Below are 19564 nucleotides of genomic sequence, written 5' to 3'. Positions count from 1 at the left end.
GCCATCGAGAATTTGACGGAGCGGTTTGGTCGACGCGACTTGCTCGTCAACAAGCACGTTGACCACCTCGTCGCCTTGGCACCAGTCAAGTCTTCAGCAGAGGCTGAAAAACTGCGACTGCTCTTCGACGTTCAGTTTCGGGTCTCCCCATTGACCGGTTTGCGCGGCTCACCTGACCAGTACAACGTTGTCCTCAACCGCGTCCTAATGAAGTGCCTGCCTGACGACTTCGCGATACTCTATCGCCAGAAGGTGAAGGAAGCGCCGCAGGATACATCCGGTATCGCGACCCCTGAAGAGAGAGCTCGACAGGCTACAGAAATGCTACGTTTTCTACAAGTCCAGTTTGAGATAAGAGAGGAAGGCAGACGACGACGAACGGCGTCAGCTTCCTCGCATTGGTTACCTGAAGAGGACGTCCAATCATCGCCAGCGCCAGTGGGGCATCTGCCAACGGCGTCCGCAATCGCTACCGAGTCTGTTGCAGTTACGGAAGAAGCGTGCCCCTTATGCAACTGTTCTCATTTCACCATCGCGGAATGCAACATCCAGCTCTCAGCGGATGAAAAAAGGGTTCGCTTGCGCAGTGCTCGATGGTTCTACCGTTGCGGCAGGACAACCACAGGGCTCGTTTTTGTCGACGTGCGCGCAGCATCATGAGTAGCAAGTGCCATGGTCGACATTTGACCATCCTCTGTGAGTTGTTCCAGTCAGCTGCACCAACCCATGCTAACGCGACCAGAGTTGATCAGGATGAGCCACGCATCGCCGGACGAGACACCAGCACGCCGTCAGTGACATCTGTCCCAAGCGCCCTGAACGGAGTCAGCGCAGTCCTTCTCCAGACAGGACAAGTGTGAATTGAGAGCGGGTCACGAAGGCGTCTCGTACGGATTCTTCTCGACACCGGAAGCCAGCGCCCATTTATTCGAGGGTATGTCTTAAAGGAATCAGATGCCCGGTTATCGGAAACGAAGAACTTCCCTTGGTTACGTTCGGCCACTTCACGCCCCGCCAAGTAACGCGCAGTCCACGGGTAGCTTTGACTCTTCGACGCCAACCTAGGGACACAGCGGTACCCGTGGAGGCCTTGGAGGTACCTGAAGTGAGTACGGTCACAAGCCCGCCTATCCACAGTACAGTCTTGGAGTGTCTGAGCGAGAATAATTAAGACGTTGCAGACAATTTGTATCCCGACACATGGCACCCGCAGGAAACAAGCGTGTTGCTTAGTTCCGACGTCTACAAGAAGGATAGATCGCTTGTCCAGTGATCTCACGGGTGTGGAGACCAAGTTCGGATGGACCATTCAGGGAACCATGGAACTCGCAGGAAGTTCAACGCCTACGAGCGCTCTATTCCTGAACTGCAGCACGACTTCCCTTACTCACTTCGATCATACTACAATGCGTCGTCTCGACGTCATCGGAGTCAAGCCATCCACTGAGAAAAAAGACAAGGCTCTGCCAGCACTATATATAGCTGAAGAGAGCACCGTGGACTTATATGGGCGCAACCAAGTGCCGCCGGTGACGAAAGTTTCAGGGATACCTTTAAGTAGGTATAGTCGAAGATTAGCCAAGAGCTATCTGCAAGCGCAATTCAGCAGGTTCCAGGAACAGCCCGAGTTTCTAAAGCATTAGGACGCGGCAATCAGAGCGGATTTTAAGGGACCGACAAAGCAAGTTGAAGAACCACAGCCACAAGAGAAGGCATATTGCCACGTGCGTTTCTTATTATTACTTTTGTTGTATTCGGTTTCCGCCCACAAAAACTGTCAGCAACGCTCAGCGCAAACTGCGCCTCATTCATCGAGAAGCTTCGGGATGATTGTAGATCATTTTGTTAAGATTGCGCGCAAGACGTGAACATTCGAGCTTGTTCTAGAGGTTCCGCGACAATCAGCGATAACGCTGGAATATTCTACGGCACATGCATAAATTCCGACGCGCTTCACCGCTTGTCAGTTTATCGACGGTCGACGCTCTGCTCGCCGCTATCAGTTTATTGCTGTAGCTTGACTTTCAGTTTCCCGGCCACAAGTTCGGCCTAATAAAGAGTTTCATCTCGTACGTGCTGACTGCTGCCTTCGTCGACGTCACGACCACGTGACATCTGGTGGAGGTGCTGTTCGTTCATGTTCCGGACGCCCCCGTCAAGCCGTGAACCCAGCCCACAGCGCGGAGAAGACATCGACGCCAACCACGACCAGCGAGCTAGCCGTAGGCAACAAGGCCTAGCACCGGAGTACCGGACGCTACCCGACAAGACTCGGAACACAAAGGCCAGGACCACGATTGCGGCAACGATGACAGACACTGCGCAACCGCCCGCAATCGTGATGCATCAACCGAGGGAGCCACCTACCTCCCGTGGGTCACCGCTCGAAGGCCCGGAATGTTGGCTTGAAAGGTACGACCGCGTCGCTCTATTCAACAAATGGACTGATCCCTAGAAGCTACGGCACGTGTACTTTGCCTTGGAAGACGACTCTCGAACATGGTTCGAGAACCGAGAGGCCACGCTCACAACCTGGGACCTTTTTTGTGCCGCTTTCCTGAACACCTTCACGAGCGTCGTCCGGAAGGAAAGAGCCGAAACCCTGCTAGAGACTCGTGTACAGCTGCCGAAGGAGAACATAGGCATGTACACTGAAGAAATGGTCCGCCTTTTTCGCCATGCTGGTCCCGCTATGTCCGAGGGGAAGAAGATGCGCTTCCTAATGCGAGGAGTCAAGCAGGAAATGTTTGCCGGCCTTCTTCGTAACCCACGTAAGACGGTCGCGGAATTCGTCTCGGAAGCCACAACGATCCAAAAGGCGCTTGAAATGCGTACGAGGCAGTACAACCACCGGAGTCCCACAACGGCCTACGGTCAGGTTCAAGCGCTACAATCCGACGACCTGCAAGACACGATCAGAGCGATCGTGCGGGAGGAGCTGCGAAATCTGTTGCCGTCCTCGAAGCCTCAAGTAGACTCGATTACTGACATCGTGCGCCAGGAAATAGAGCAATCCCTGGGAGCACTTTAACTAGTGCAGCCTGAGCCACAAGGGATCAGCTACGCCGCTGCAGTCCGCCGCAACATTCCTCCTCGTCGGCGTCAAGACGCCACGCCGCCGCAGCAGTTCCGCCGCCAGGCACCGACGCCATACAGCCCGACGACAGGACAACGCTGCGCACCCCGAAAGACCGACGTTTGGCGTGCCCCTGACAACCGACCGCTCTGATATCACTGCGGGGAAGCCGGCCACACATACCGCCGCTGCCAGTACCGTCAGATGGGCCTACGTGGCTTCGTCGTCAACGCACCGCCCCCACAGCGTGGTGAGCTGCCACGCGGCATCGCCGACTACTTGGCCGACTACTCGTTCCATCTGCCGCACAAACTATTAAGTAACAAAAGTAACCACCACGTTCCTGTGGGAATAATGTCAAGGATAGCAAACCACTACCAACCAGTGGCATTTGATACGCAATAGGGCCACCGACTGTGGCCTGTAGCCTCTTCAATATTACACTATTGTCGTGATTAGGCTGGCTATACGTTTTAACGCGGTATCATTACATCGCATTTCCCAAAAAGGTGGCGAAGCCGCGTAGCCTTGAAACAGCGAAACTGGACGATTCTGAAGACTAATCAGTTTGCTTCAAGATTGTTTCTAGGCCTTAGCTAGGTGATGCACGTTGCCTCTAGGCTGCTTCTAGGTCGTTTCTTGGGCTTTTGCTAAGTGATGAAAGCTTGTTGCTACGTGGATTGAGCACAGAGAGGTTCGAGTTATAGCGCAGAGTCGCGGACTATTTGTTGGGCTAACTGTTGCCTTCTTCCTTTTCAGTAGAGGTTGTGAGTTGTGGAATGTACCCAAATCCGGTGCCACATACCTGTTTCTGATGATGATAGTTTTCTGCTAGGCCGCAGAACTATCTGTGGCACGTACCCGTTTGTGGAGCTGCATTCTTCATTTTTAGTGACCCAGTGGAGAGTAGTAGGATTTACTCGCTTTCTGTGGCACTTATCCGTTGATGATGATAGTTTTCTTGTGCAGGCCGCACAATCCCACATACCCGATAGGCCGCTCCCATTACGACTTGCTTAACAGCTTCACTGGTAAAGAAGCCGCCTTTGTAAAAATTGACATCGCTGCATTTCTGCCTTTGTACTTCAGGAAAAACTTAGCGAAATGGAACTCAGTGTTTTCTGTGCGTCGTCAATTTATTCTGTTGAAATCATTGAACCCTGTGCTGGGCAGTATCGAAGATGCATGTATGTTGGATACTCTTTAGGTATGTTGTATCTCTATCAAAATACGTTTCGCAAGGCATGCATCACTATCTGTATTCCCGATACATTGAAGAATGTATCGTGTATCGTAAGATACAAGATACTGCGTTCGAACAACTGCCGTGCGAAACAATAAGCGTTGGCGGAACTGCTACCAGCCTGAAAAAAAAACTAAAGGCACTGACTTTATTTGGTCCTTCTGCCAGAGCTTTCCAGCCAGGATAAGCGATGAGCTCTGAGCGTCCCTATTGGTTTATCGAAGTCACGTTGTGGCGCTCGCGTCGTCTCGAGAAACAAGCGCGCGAAGTGCTTTGACCCTTTTGTTTTCTCGTTTTAACAGCGAAGCTCTTATTAGTCGAGGCTTTGGTGTCCGATGTTGTAGTAACGATGATCACGTGGCCTCGCAGTGTGAGGCTCGGTAGGAAAGGGAGGGCTAGCCTGTGCTGAGAGAGGCGAGAGTAATGGCGGAGGATATCGAGGGGTAAACCTTCGAGAAACGCGCCATGGTGGGGTGGTGGTGAGGAGCAGTGGTGTGTACAATAGCGTGTCAGTGTTCAGAAGTTTGCACTTTCAACATGGTGAGCGTGTCTCATTCTCCAAATGAAGAAGTCTCCCAACTTGAGCGTCAGCGAGAGCTGCTGCGAGAAAGGGCGTGTGGTCGCCGAGCCAGTCGCGATGTTCGCGCAAGGGAGGCCGAAGCTAAGCGCCAACAAACGAAATACTTGAAAAACGTTGAAGTACGATATAGCCTGATGAATGACGGGTATAAGCTTCGCTGTTTCGACAGTGTTCGCGAAGTGGAACTGCAGTATTCTTTTTTTAGTTGTGTCGGTGCCATGACACTTGGCAATGTGACACTTGACACGGCCTGTGCCGTTATTCCAATGCGCGCGGCGTCTTTCGCGCACATTCTGATGCAAGACTCGATGCTGGCGCACGTCTCTTTCTTTTATTCAAACAGTTTTAAAATCATTATTTGGTTGATAGCGAAAGTTCTTTCTTAGCTATCCTTTTCTATCCAATACTTTACCTACATGTCTATATTGTTTCTTTCTTACCGGTATGCTTACTGCAATGTCTTTAACGTTCTGCCAAAGTAAGCTGTTTGCTTTACTTTTTACTTTTAACTGTCTGCGTCATTTGTGCTACTGTTTAGACACTCATATTTCACTTGAACTTACTTATGTAATAACCCCTAGCGCCTGGAGTACATAATAACGTAAACTATTGGAAGCCAGCTTGACTGTTAGCGAAGGTACCAGAGAAACATTGTTATTACATAAGCTCCGTTTTTCTGATCATCTAGTCAGTTAGCTAATTCGTTTTTTTTTGTGGCGCAACAGCTGCTGAGGCTATGCTGCACCAGACACAATTTTCTGATGAGCGTACCAGTTTTACGCTAAATTTCATAGCCACTGAATTTAATTGTCATAGCTGTTAGGGGTTACCCGCCGCGGTGGTCTAGTGTTCATGGTGCTTCACTGCGGACCCAAAGGTCGTGGCGGCCACATTTTGATGGAGCGAAAATTCTTGAGGCCCCTGTGCTAATATTTAAGTTTTAGAACCCCAGGCGGTAGAAATTTCCGGCGCCCTCCGCTAGGGCGTCTCTCGTAATGATATCGTGCTTTCGGGACGCGCAAAACGCAACTATTACTATCAGGTCTTCTGAGTGGCGCCTGTATTTTGTTTCTATACTGATTCGATGTGTTTCATACGAAACCGCTGATATATTTTACTTAGATATATTTCTGTTCGTCGGTTTTAGGCTTCCTTTAATTATATTACGGCTACTAGTCACCAGGTAATCGAATCTATATGTGGCAATATTGCGAATAGCAGCGGTGTCCTCCGGCGCTTTGGGCAACTGTACCATACGTCCGAAACGTTCCTGGGCTGCACAAGTACTTGGCGACGTACACCTGTTTGGTGATACGTTATTGCGAAAACCGTAACATGTTTACGGGCAAAAAAGAAACACACAGCGCCATCATGCGGAGGCTTCTCATTTACGTTCCTGTGCTTAGATGACAACGCGCTAGCAGGTCGGCAAGTACAGCAGCGACTCCCATCAATTTCAAACGCGACAAACAAAAACCGCTGTCAGCAAAGTGTAAAAAAGAGCTGTCATGTTAAGAAGCTAAGGCAACGCCATTAAGCTGTTTCCGGATGATGCTAGTATACCTTGAGCAAGAAGTACAAAACTTTTGAGATACTAACAAACATTTTATTCGAATAAAACTAAATTGCTCGCAGTTTTAAATTTTCAAGCGAAGATTTTAGGGCATAGGCGTTTAGTGCTACATTGTTTAGATATATAACAGCAAATTTTCGAATGTATCTAAGTATCTTAACATACAATTGCAATGTATTGTATCGGATACAATCATTGCTGTAGTATCTTGTATATGCATCTGAAATAATTCTTGCCTTAGTATCTTGTATCGTATCGCGATACAATTGCGAAGTACCTTTGCCCAGCCCTGATTGAACCCATGGAATAGCTGACGGCGAATGCAAATTTGCAAATTTATCTTCAAATTCTAGAAAACTGGCTTCGTTCGTCGCAGCTTGACAAATATATAGTATATATATATATATATATATATATATATATATATATATATATATATATACGTCCTCACGCATAGCGCCTCAGCGCCCAATGTGGCAGCAATCCTGAGGAAACATTACAACATGCTGACTCAAAGCGAGCATTTAAAGAAAGTTTTTCCCGAGCCACCCCGCGCCGTCTATCGACATTGCAGTAATCTGCAGGATATCCTCACGTCCTCCAAAGTTCGAAACAACTACATTCCACACGCTGGTTGCCATCCATGTCACAAACCTCGATGCAAAGTATGCACTCCGATGACGACCACCACTGTGGCTAAAAGCACCGCTGTGTGATAAGATATTAGCCAGCTATGACAGCGTCAGCAGTTATAGTGCCGCGGTGGCGCTAGTGATGCGGTCGATAAGAGCCGCTGCTTTCTGATAATAAAGGATTCTTTTTGTTGTTGCCTTTGAGAAAGAAGCACGCCCACTTCTTTCCGTCTCGTCGCGACGCAAACATGGTGTCAGAAGTGGCGCCTGCCGATCATAGGCACCACGGCTATCGGACGTCGGACTAGCCTGGAAACGAGGACGCCGGGGTACCGCTAATCAGTGTCAGGAGACGTACAGGCTACCAGAAACCTTACAAGGAAAGACCAAGTGAGATGGCTTTGTTTCAAATTTCACCACCCGAGCCCTTCAGCTTCGCAACACCCAACGACTGGCCTCCCTGGAAACAGCGATTTCTTCGCTTCCGAACGGCATCTGGACTAGACGCGAAGCCAGAAAAAAGTCAAGTAGATGCATTGGTCTATTTAATGGGGCCTCAGGCCGAGGATATTTTCAAAACGTTCAAACTTGAACCTGACGACAAGGAGAAGTTTGAGGCCGTACTGAAGGAATACGAGGCCTACTTTGTTCCTCGACGGAACATCATTTATGAAAGGGTGAAGTTTAACACCCGAACACAACAAGACGGCGAATCCGTCGAGGATTTTGTTACCGCACTGCACGCGCTTGCAGCTACGTGCGACTACGGGCAGCTGCGTGAAGATTTAATTCGAGATCGTCTCGTGGTGGGTATCCAAGACCACAAGATCTCGAGAGCGCTGCAACTCGATCCCGACCTAAATCTACAGAAAGCAGTGCTGGTGGCACGCCAGCACGAGACCATCAACCAACAGCAGGTAGAGCTTCACCGCGTGCGAGAACAGGACGTCCACCACATACAGTCCCAGAGGAGTGCGCGACAAGTGGGGAAGAACGTGCCTTCGCCTGAAAGTGGAAGCAACGTTCCCAAACCATGTGGCTGGTGCGGAAGAAACAGGCACAGTCGAGCGTCTTGTCCAGCAAAAGATGCAGTCTGCCGAAAGTGCGAAAAAAGAGGACACTTCGAGGTGGTTTGCCGGTCAACGAGAGCTGTCAGGAACGTCGACAACCAGACCGAAGAACCAGGCTTCCTCGGAGTTGCATCCCATTCATCCACTCACAGGTGGGAAGTTCCAGTTCTCGTTGAATCCTCGAAAGTGGTATTTAAAATAGATACCGGCGCGGACGAAACGGTCATTCCCGCGGAGCTCTTCGCTCGCATATTTCCCGCGATAAAACTTCAACCAGCAAGGCGCCGCCTTCAGGGACCTGATGGAAAATCCCTTGCCATATCTGGTATGGCTGCTATGAATATGACGTTTGCAGGAATGAGCAGCTGCGAAGACGTGTACGTTCTGCAAGGCCTCCGAACCCCTCTTCTTGGGAAACCAGCGATAGAAAGGCTCGGGGTACTACCACAAGTTAATGTAGTGAAGAAACTGGAGCCCGAATCTGACTTTCCACAAGTGTTCCAGGGACTGGGGACCTTCAAAGAAGAATATGACCTCAAGTTGAATCCTGACTCAAAGCCTTTCGCGCTGTCGTCGCCACGTCGAGTCCGCCTTCCATTGTACGAAAAAACAAGGCAAGAACTCGAGCGGATGCAAGCACTAGGCGTCATCTCTCCTGTCACCGAGCCTACTACATGGTGCGCACCTATGGTTGTCGTTCCCAAACCCTCTGGTGCTGTTCGGATCTGTGTCGACTTCACGGAACTCAACAGATATGTTCAACGAGAATGGCATCCAATACCGGCCGTCGAGTACACCATTGGAATGCTACGGGGAGCCAGCATGTTCTCGAAACTTGACGCGAACTCGGGTTTCTGGCAGATACCACTTAGTGAAAGGAGCAAAGTATTCACAACATTTATCACGCCGTTCGGCCTATTTTATTTCAATCGACTTCCGTTCGGAATCTCGACGGCCCCCGAACATTTTCAGAGACGAATGGGACAGGTTCTTTGTGGACAGGAGGGAGTCGTCTGCCACATGGACGATGTGCTTATTTGGGGTGCCACGCAGGCGCAGCATGACGAGCGGCTTCGGGCAGTGATGGACCGCCTCCGCACATCAGGCATCACATTGAACAGAGAGAAGTGTGAGTTTGGGGTAACCTAGATATCATTCTTAGGACATACGATCGGGAATAACGCAGTGCGTCCCGATAAAGAAAAGCTTAGCGCGGTAACAGAAATGCCACGCCCGACGTCCAAGACAGAATTACGGCGCGTGATGGGCATGGCAAATTATCTGGCCCGCTTTGTCCCACGCATGGCGGAAGTCCTCCAGCCTCTTTCTCTGATGTTGAGCTCAAGACATGAATTTGTGTGGGGTCCCGCGCAAGAAGCCGCCTTCATGAAGTGGAAGACTGTTCTTTCATCGGACCCTGTCTTGGGAATGTACGATCCAGATATGGAAACAGTGGTGACAGCAGACGCCTCATCATACGGTCTCGGAGCTGTCCTGCGCCAAAGACAGAAAGACGGTCAGTTCAAAGTCATTTCTTATGCTTCCAGAGCCCTTACAACCACCGAGCGGCGATACGCCCACATTGAAAAAGAAGGACTTGCCCTTGTGTGGGCCAGTGAAAAGTTCCGTGATTATCTCGTGGGAAAGCGCTTTAGCCTAGAGACAGATCACAAACCACTCGTATCTTTGTTTGGGTCAAAAGCAATTGACGAACTAACACCGAGACTACAGAGGATGCGCATGCGTCTGATGCGCTACACGTATGACATTGTGTATGTTCCAGGCCGGGACCTGACGGTGGCGGACGCCCTTTCTCGGTCACCTCTTCCACGAACGGAATCCATGGAACTGGAGGCCGAAATCCAAGGCTATCTTCGACTGGTGGCCTCGTCAGTTCCAGTAACAGCGCCAAGTTTACATCTTATCGCCCTGGAGCAAGAGCAAGATCCGGTATGTAAAGCGCTTATCAATCTATGTACAAAGGGCTGGCCAAGCCGTCGAGACGTTGGGGTTGACCTGAAGCCTTACTGGAGTGAGAGGGCAGACATCGCCCGGGTTGAAAACCTGCCCATGTGCGGCTCTCGGATAGTGATCCCATCAAGACTAAGGCAGCCCATCCTTGAAATAATTCACGAGGGACACTTCGGAATTGAGAAGTGCCGGGCACGTTCCAAGAGCTCAGTTTGGTGGCCAAGTATCGACGCGGACATTGAACGACTTGTTAAGAACTGCCACAGCTGCCTTAAGCAGAGCACCAACCGAAAGATGCCTCTACAACAGACCCAGTTTCCAGATAGGCCATGGCAGCGCATTGCGATGGATTTATTCTTTCTTGGGGGAAAGTGGTGGCTTGTCGTCACGGATTATTTTTCACGATACCCGGAGCTCGTATCGCTGAAAAACTTGACTTCATCGGCGGTAATAAACCACTGCAAATCCATTTTCGCGAGACACGGGATTCCGGAAGTAGTAGTTTCCGATAACGGACCGCAATTCTCAAGAGCCCTTGGCTCTGAATTTTCAAAATTTGCAAAAGAGTACAACTTTCAACACGTGACGTCTAGCCCTCATTATCATCAGAGCAACGGAATGGCGGAGTCGGCCGTGAAAATTATCAAAGGGTCCTTAAAGAAAACTGGTGACGCTTATAAAACTATTCTGGCCTACAGGACAAGCCCATTGAAGAACGGATACAGCCCCGCCGAGCTGCTCATGGGGAGGAGACTGCGCACTGCCCTACCCACGTCCAGCGAAAACCTCCAGCCCCGGACGCCGGACTTCCAAGAACTGGCATCTTTCGAGAGGTCGCAGCGTCAGCGCCAGAAGAAAGACTACGACCGGCGCCATGGAGTGCGCGATCTGCCAGAGCTGTCCGAAGGAACAGACGTATGGATCGTAGACCTACAAAAAGAAGGGGTCGTTCGAGGAAGTGCCGACGAGCCCAGGTCGTACTGGATTGACTCCGGGGAAACTTTCCTACGCAGAAATCGCACTCATCTTGTCCCGCTGCCTCCGACTAGTTCAGAAGACGGCCGAGGAACAACGCCGCTAACAGCGGAATCGCCAGAAATATGCAGTGATGAAAGAAGCGCAGCGCAACAGTGTAACGACTCCTGTCATCATCACACACGAAGTGGAAGGTGTGTGGTTCCTCCAGAACGATTTCAAGCATCATAACAAGAGCAGCTTCAAAAAAAAAAGTGAGGAAGATGTGTGATAAGATACTAGCCAGCTATGACAGCGTCAGCAGTTATAGTGCCGCGGTGGCGCTAGTGATGCGGTCGATAAAAGCCGCTGCTTTCTGATAATAAAGGATTCTTTTTGTTGTTGCCTTTGAGAAAGAAGCACGCCCACTTCTTTCCGTCTCGTCGCGACGCAAACAACCGCCAATGGTTTTAGCTTGAAAATTCGTGGCGATTTTTCGTGTGAGACAGATAATGTGGTTTATTTGCTCGAGTGCTCCATCTGCAAGTTGAAGTATATCGGTCAAACCGAAAATGCATTTCGCTACCGTTTCAACAACAACAAAGCGCATGTGCACTCCATGCTTCATTTGCCAATATCTAGACACGTCGCCAGCACCGAACACACCTTTGAATCATTCACGGCGACTATATTGGACTCAGGATTTACGTCACGTTATAAATTCGAAATGCGCGAGTCATTTTTAATTCACAAGTTCAACACGGTTTCTTGCGGTTTAAACGAGAACGCGGGTGGTTTGGCTAGCATACTTGCCTAGTGTACAGTGCACACCTCATTGCTGGCACAAACTCGTCTTTGTTGCTATTCCTCTTGCCTATCAACTGTATTGTATTCACCATGCGCTCTTCACTTGCTGTTCTCAATGCACAGCACATTCCTATTGTTATTCGCAGTTTTATGCGCCTCGATGCGTAGCACACTCCTATTGTTATTCACAGTATTGGGTTCACCATGCGCCCACCACTTGTTGTTCTCGCGCAGCGCGTTCCTATTGTTATTCACAGCGTTTCGCCCATTAACAGGTGTTGCTCGCACTGCAATTGACACCTGTTGCCCTCGATGCTTAGCATCTTTGTACCTGCTGCTCTGGATGCACTTTTTTGCACCGGTTCGTTTCAATGAACGTTTTTTTTGTGTGTGTGTGTGTGTTGCACCTGTTGTGTTCTTTGTACCTGTTGTTCTTTGTACCTGTTGGATGCACTTTTTTGCACCGCTTGGGTTCGATGAACGTTTTTTTTGTGTTGCACCTGTTGTGTTCTTTGCACCTGTTCTTTGTATCTTTTTACCTGCTACTCTGGATGCACATTTTTGCACCGGTTGGTCTCGATAAACGTTTTTTTGTTGCACCTGTTTTGTGTTACGCTCGCTGCACGTTCTATTGTGTTGGACCATTGTACCTGCTGATCTGGACACACATTTTTGCACGTGTTCCTCTGGATGCAATTTTCTGCACGTGTAGCTCTAGATGCATGTTTTTTTGTGTTGCACCTGTTGTGTTGCACATGTTTGCACATGTTTGTTGCACATGTTTCTTTCGATGCACGTTTTGATTGTATTGCACCTGTTTCTCTTGTGTTGCACCTAAGCACGTTTGATTGTGGTATATATATATATATATATATATATATATATATATATATATATATATATATTATATATATATATATATATATATATATATATATATATATATATATATATATATATATATATATATATATATATATATATATATTTTGTTAACGTGTTTAATAGACGGCACTCAACGACCATGCGTAATGGCGACAGTCAGGGCAAGGCACGAGCTCTCTGCGCGAGCGGCATCCTTTCAGAAAGAGGACGACCCATTAGATGGCGCTGGAGAAAGCAACCCATTATTATGTTGCAAGGCATCGGTACAATTACCCCGGGTTCGAAAAGGGAGCCTCCCGGCGACCTAACAGCTGGTCACTATGAGCGGGTCATAGTAGGCCTTGAGGCGTTCCACGCCTCAAGGCCTAATACGACGGCGCATGTCTGAATATAGTTCGATGGGTTCGATGAGGCAGTTGACCAGGGATTTGCGCTCGACGACGCGGTAGGTGCCTTCGTTTTTCGGCAGGAGTTTTGACGACAGCCCGTTTGCAGTGGTAGGGACGGAGAGGCATACGAGTGCTCCAGTGAGGAACGTCGACGCAGAAGTTGTAGTGCCATCGCGAATGCTACTCTGCTGCTCTTGTTCACGCGTCGTAAAGTTCTTGGCAAGCTCGCGACACTCTTCAGCAAGCCTGGCTGTGTCAGAAATAGGCGCACCTCCGATGTATCCGGCTTGTATGGAAGTATCGTATGGATGGTGTACGACGGGTGCCTTCCGTACAGTAAGAATGGTGAAAAACCAGTAGTGCTCTGAGGGGCGGTGTATTAGGCGTAGGTGACGAAGGGCAGAATGGCATCCCAATTTGTGTGATTGGCAGCGACATACATTGAGAGCATGTCGTTGAGCGTGCTGTTAAAGCGCTCGGTTAGGCCATTCGTCTGCGGGTGGTAAGCAGTAGTTTTACGGTGAACAGCATGACACTCTTTGAGAATGGCTACGACGACTTCCGACAAGAAGACACGGCCTCGATAGCTGAGAAGCTCCTGGGGTGGACGGTGACGCAGCATGAATCGGTGTAGCAGGAAGCAGACAGCATTGCGCGCTGCAGCCGCTGGGAGGGCGGCGGTTTCGGCCAACGTCAGAGGAAGTGGTCCATACAAATCGATGCCCACGTGCCCGTACGGACGATTAGGGCGAGGTAATGGTTGTAGACCGGCTGGCAACACCTGCGTTGAAAGTTTTCGGCGCTGGCAAGCGAGGCTGAAGCGAACAAGCGCCTCACGTAGCGATACATCCCTCGCCAGAAGTATGGTTGTCGAATGCGGTGCTAAGATTTGGATAACCCAGAGTGCGCGCATTGCGAATCGGAGTGGAAGGATTCGCATGTTTCAGAACGCAGACGGTGGGGTATCACAAGTAGCCACTGGCGGCTGTCGGCGTTGTAATTGCACCGGTGCAGTAGGTCGTCAGTAATGGCAAAATGGTGGGCTTGACGACGCAACGCGCGAGTGGACAGTGTTGCAGACGGATCAGTGAGTAGGACGATCAGCGAGGCGATCCCTTTGTCCTTGCGCTTTTCGGTAGCGATAGTGTCAACGACGATGGAGGAAACAGCAATGTACGATACTGAGCAGGGCGCATTGTTGTCAGGCAAGGGGGAGTGTGAGAGGGCGTCGGCGTCAGCATGATGGCGTCCGTTGCGGTACAGCACGCGGATGTAGTAGTGTTGCAGGCGAAATGCCCAGCGGACGAGACTGCCTGAGGGATCCTTCATTGACGGCAGCCAGCATAGTGCATGATGGTCGGTGACGACATCAAATGCACGGCCATACGAATAAGGTCGGAACTTTGTAAGGGCCCAGGTGGTCGCCAGGCACTCTTTCCTTGACGGTGTAATTGGTCTGGGCTCTAGTAAGCGTACGGCTTGAGTATGCCACGACATATTCCGGGAACCCTGGTTTGCGCTGCGCAAGGACAGCGCCGAGGCCTACACCACTGGCGTCCGTGTGTACTTCCGTTGGGGCCGTAGGGTCGTATTGGGGTAGTATGGGAGGGGACGTCGACAAACGACGGAGCTTTGCGAACGCGTCGAACCATCGGACGACCACCAATTTAGGGGTCCGTTACTTTCAAGGGGCTTCGTCGGTGGCGATATGATAGTGGCAAAGTTTCGTATCAAGCTTGGAAAGTATGAACATAGCTCTACAAAACTGCGCAGTTCTTCGATGGACGTAGATATGGGAATTCGGCCACGGCCCGAAGCTTCGCCTGATCGGGAAGGATGACGTCCTTCGACACGACGTAGCCGAGGATTGTCAGCTGCCGTGCCGCAAATCGGCACTTCTTCAGATTCAGTTTGAGGCCGGCGTTGCTCAAACGTGACAAAACATGCCGCAGACGTTGGAGATGCGTGGAGAATTCGGAGCGAAGACGACGACGTCGTCCAGGTAACACAGGCACGTGTACCATTTCAAGTTGCGCAGAACGGTGTCCATCATGCGCTCGAAGATTGCGGGCGCATTACACAGAACAAACGGCATGACGTTGAACTCGTATAAGCCGTCGGGCGTGACAAAGGCTGTCTTCGGTCGAGCGTCATCAGGCATGGGTACTTGCCAGTACCCCGAGCGCAAATCGAGAGTTGAAAAGAATTCTGCTCCTTGGAGGCTGTCAATCGCGTCGCCGATTCGCAGCAGTGGATAAACATCCTTGCGGGTGATCTTGTTGAGCCGTCGGTAGTCCACACAGAAGCGCACAGAACCGTCCTTCTTCGCAGCGAGAACAACAGCAGACGCCCATGGGCTGTCTGAGGGCCGAATGACATCGCGTCGAAGCATATCGTCCACTTGCTCATTATTACCTGACGTTCTACGGGAGACACACGATATGGACGTTGCCGCAGTGGTGGGTGGGCGCCAGTTTCGATGCGATGCGTTACAGCGGCCGTGCGGCCGAGAGATATTTGCCCGACATCGAAAGATTGACGAAATTCATCCAACAAGCACAGAAGCTGAGAACACTGGACGGACGTAAGGTTGTCAGCAATGAAGGGACCAAATACATCAGCGGGTGACGAATCAGACGTGAAAACGGCACTGATGGTACGGTACCAGCGCGAATCATCGGGTGCGTCCTGAACTTGTGCGTCTTCAACGGCTTCTACTGTGCCGAGACATTCCCCTCGAACCAACGTAACAGTCTACGGAGATGGGTTGGTGACAAAGATAGCGGTGCTCCCCTCAGTGACTCGCATGGTCGCGAAAGGTACCAGCAACCCTTTTCTGGTGCAGACGCGGGCAGATAGCGAAATGAGTGCAATGGTGTCGGAGAAACCGGCGCAGTAGACCGACGCAGCCGTTCACGAGTTTGGAGGCACTTTCGTATCGTCTTTGACGGGGACCTTGCTCAGTACCGGTGGGCTGTCTGCCGGCGTCAAATGTGAGAACGATGAGAGTTCGAGTTCGGCTGGTGCGCAACGAATTACGGCGTCGTGGCGGGAGAGAAAATCCCATCGCAGGATGACGTCGCGAGAGCATGCCGCAATTATGACGAACTCGACGTCGTACAGAACGTCCTGAATGACGACGCGAGCAGTGCATACTGCTGTAGGATGAATACTCTGGGAGCTCGCGGTACGGAGGGACATCCCAGAAAGTGGCGTCGTCACTTTTCGGAGTAAGCGGCAAAGCTTTCCATCCATAACGAATACAGCGGCTCTAGTACCAATAAGAGCCAATGCGTGAACACCGTCCACAAACTCGTCGATTATATTCGATGGACTTCGCTGAGGGCCTTCACAGTTCGATAGCGTCGCAGCCCTTGCCTCCTGGACTGCGACGACTAGATTTCCTGCCATAGTGCGACCGAATGTGGCCACATGGGTGACAGTGAGCGACGTCGTGGAGACGGAGTGCGGCGAGTAGCTGGAGGTGGGCGTCACGTCGGTGACATAGGTGGAGGTGGGTCGTAGAATGCACGGCTTGACTGGCTGGTGACAGGAGACGCGACTCGAGGCGGCTGCACGCGTTGGCAATAACGTGCCACGTGACCGGCGTAATCGCAAGCAAAGCAGATGGGCCGGTTGTCGGGGTTGCGCTATCGGTTCGCCCGAGTAGGTCCCGCAGAGGTCGTAGGACGCGAATGACGTGTCGGCTGCTAAAATGACTGCATGGTGGGTTGCAGTCGGGGCCGAGGGATGGCGTCAGCATATGTAACCGGCACACCCGTTTCAAAGAACGGAGGTCTAGCGGCGGCTTCGGCGTCACTCATTGAGGCAGCCGCAGGAATTACTTGGGCCGTCCTAGCGACAACTTGAGCGCAACTCTTGGGTGCAGGATCCACAGGTTGCGGGTGGTACTCAGGCACGACCTCCGCAATTTCCTGCTCAATCGCTCGGCGGAGGGGATGATGCAGAGTGGTCAACGACTGTTGAACATGCGGCGGGTAGGCAAAGGACAGGAGAGAGAAGTGGCGTGCAATTTCTTCTCGCACGGATGACTTGACTTCTGCCAGCAACGCGGCCTGGTCAGTTATTGCCAGCAAGCTCTGCGTCGCGTGATGGTGAGCGACGGGTCATCGAACGCTGCCGGCGGAGCTCCTCGTAGCTCTGGCACAGCGTTATGACCACGGCCACTGCGCCAGGGTTCTTGGCGAGCAGTATGGTGAAGGCATCGTCGTCAATGCCTTTCTTTACGTTCCGAATCTTGTCAGACTCAGACATGGTTGCGTTGGCTTTCTTACACAAGTCGAGGACGTCTTCGATATAACTTGTGAAAGATTCACCGGCCTGCTGAGCTCGTTCGCGTAAACGCTCTTCTGCTTGCAGCTTACGAAATGCTGGCGGCCAAAAACGCTGATGACGGTGGTCTTGACATCGGAACAAGTCGCAAAATCGGACGCAAGGTTGTTGTACCACAAGCTTGCTACTCCCGCGAGGAAGAATACCAAGTTGCTCAACTTGCCTTTTTCGTCCCATTTGTTGGGTATGCTGAGGCGCTCGTAAATTGCGAGCCAGTCCTCCACATCGCTGCTATCGGTGCCAGGGAAGATAGTGGATCGCGTATACGGGGGACACCGGGACATGTGGTTGCTGCGGGAGGAGGCGTATGCTGGGTTGCGTCCTGAGGCATGGTAGATGGCAGGGTACGGGATCGAAGCTGCAGGGGCACTCTCTACCAAATTGTTAAGGCGTTTTATAGACGGCACTCAACGACAACGTGTAATGGCGACAGTCACGGCAAGGCACGAACTCTGTGAGCGCGCGGCATCCTTTCAGAAGCCAAAGAGCACGACCCACTAGAAGGCGCTGGAGAGAGCAGCCCATTACTATGTTCCAAGGCATCGCTACAATATATATATATATATATATATATATATATATATATATATATATATATATATATATATATATATATATATTGCCACGTGCACCGATTTTTCTTTATTTCCATGCAGCCAATTATAGAATATTATGCTACGCTTGAGCGCGCAAACGCGCAAAGTTCCGTGTCTTCAGGAACAAGCGCAGCCACCAGCGATAAGACTCGAATGTTCGATACCGCAAGTCTAAATGCCAGCGCGCCTAGCCGCAGATGAAATTACCGAGGGCTGACGGTCTGTTCGCCGCAATCGGTGTATAGCGTGCATCCCTATAGAAAATCTTCATATGACACATAGGCCTCGTATGCATACTCTCCTATGAACACATATGAATCAGAGGTGTTCTCGTATGATCGTACGAGATTATTAAATATGTGTCATACGTATCATCTGAGATTTTTTGATAGAGATCACTTGCTGCAGATTGCGTTTCCATTTCGACCAACTAAAGAGTTTCAACTTGGATACGCCGACTGCTGCCTCTCTCAATGTCAGGACCGCTGAAAAAAAAAGCGCTTCGGCCAGCAACGTCCAACAACGGACGCCTAGCTCGAGCACTCTGGCAAAGGGCTGCCAAGCACATACACCAAGGACCCCACAGGCCAAGGGAAGGGCCGCACACTCGAGGAAAAAACAAGCAAGGAAACCTGGTCCTGTGCGTGCCGAGACCACGGCGACCTCGTCGTCGAATCCGACCGCTACAGTGCCGACAACTCAGAATGCAGAGACGGCCGCACCAACGACCGGAGAAAGGAAACCTTCTCAGCGCCCCCGAGGACCAAGCCATTCAAGGTCAAGATCTTCGCCACCCTCCACAATACCACGGTCAACTCGACCCGAGCCCTGCACGTCCACTCCTGCAGGCCCACCACCGACCACAGAGGACTGCGAGCCATCGGACCCTCACCAACATGGAGGAAGGAATACTAAGGAGAGGCCCTATCGTATTCCAATGCATTGCGAAAGGTGTGGCGGAAGTGACGTCAGATTTATGGGGCAAAGAAACCGGTATGGGGCAAACAAAACAGCAGACGCCCCGCGGCGTGCTCTCCGCGGTGATTAGCTTCTGCGCAGATTTGTAGTCCCGGCGTAAACTTAGTGCGTATTGTGCCGTTCGCACGCAGTAAAATGTAGCAAGCAGGCGTTTACCAGGCTGTTCGTGCGTGGCAAGGCCGAGCGCTGCGTGCTGAAATTCTTCATGGAGCGTTTTTGTGCAACAGTACAGAATACCGGTACGTGCCGCGATGAAAAACGTTCAGCCCCTGCATCATCGTATTCCAACTCACCAAGCAGTGACTTACGCGTTCTGCTGGGTGTTAGGCCTTCCCTTTCTCGTAGCCCGATTTCCCGATCTGTTGCCGGATTAGCGGTTCTTTGTTCGTGTATATGGAGTGAGCGTAGTAGCTATTCGGCGCAACGCCAACCTATATAGTTGACGTAACTTCACGTC

The 19564-nt window shown here is 50.9% G+C and overlaps 2 protein-coding genes across 2 annotated transcripts; both read left to right on the top strand.

Moving 5' to 3' along the window:
- Nucleotides 1-7652: 7652 nt before the first annotated feature.
- LOC125759977 (uncharacterized protein K02A2.6-like) lies at nt 7653-9323 on the top strand. Its single transcript, XM_049419519.1, has 2 exons — nt 7653-8076; nt 8530-9323. The coding sequence occupies exons 1-2, from the start codon at nt 7653-7655 to the stop codon at nt 9321-9323; spliced, it is 1218 nt and encodes a 405-aa protein (XP_049275476.1).
- A 75-nt stretch (nt 9324-9398) lies between these two features.
- On the top strand, nt 9399-19044 carry LOC125759976 (uncharacterized). The gene is made up of 4 exons (XM_049419518.1): nt 9399-9690; nt 9958-10124; nt 10844-10986; nt 18693-19044. Exons 1-4 carry the CDS (start codon nt 9399-9401, stop codon nt 19042-19044), a joined length of 954 nt encoding a protein of 317 aa, XP_049275475.1.
- Nucleotides 19045-19564: the final 520 nt, after the last annotated feature.

The sequence above is a fragment of the Rhipicephalus sanguineus genome, chromosome 9 (genome assembly GCF_013339695.2).
Source record: "Rhipicephalus sanguineus isolate Rsan-2018 chromosome 9, BIME_Rsan_1.4, whole genome shotgun sequence".
Lineage (NCBI taxonomy): Eukaryota > Metazoa > Arthropoda > Arachnida > Ixodida > Ixodidae > Rhipicephalus > Rhipicephalus sanguineus.
This window is presented reverse-complemented; position numbering and strand designations above follow the sequence as displayed.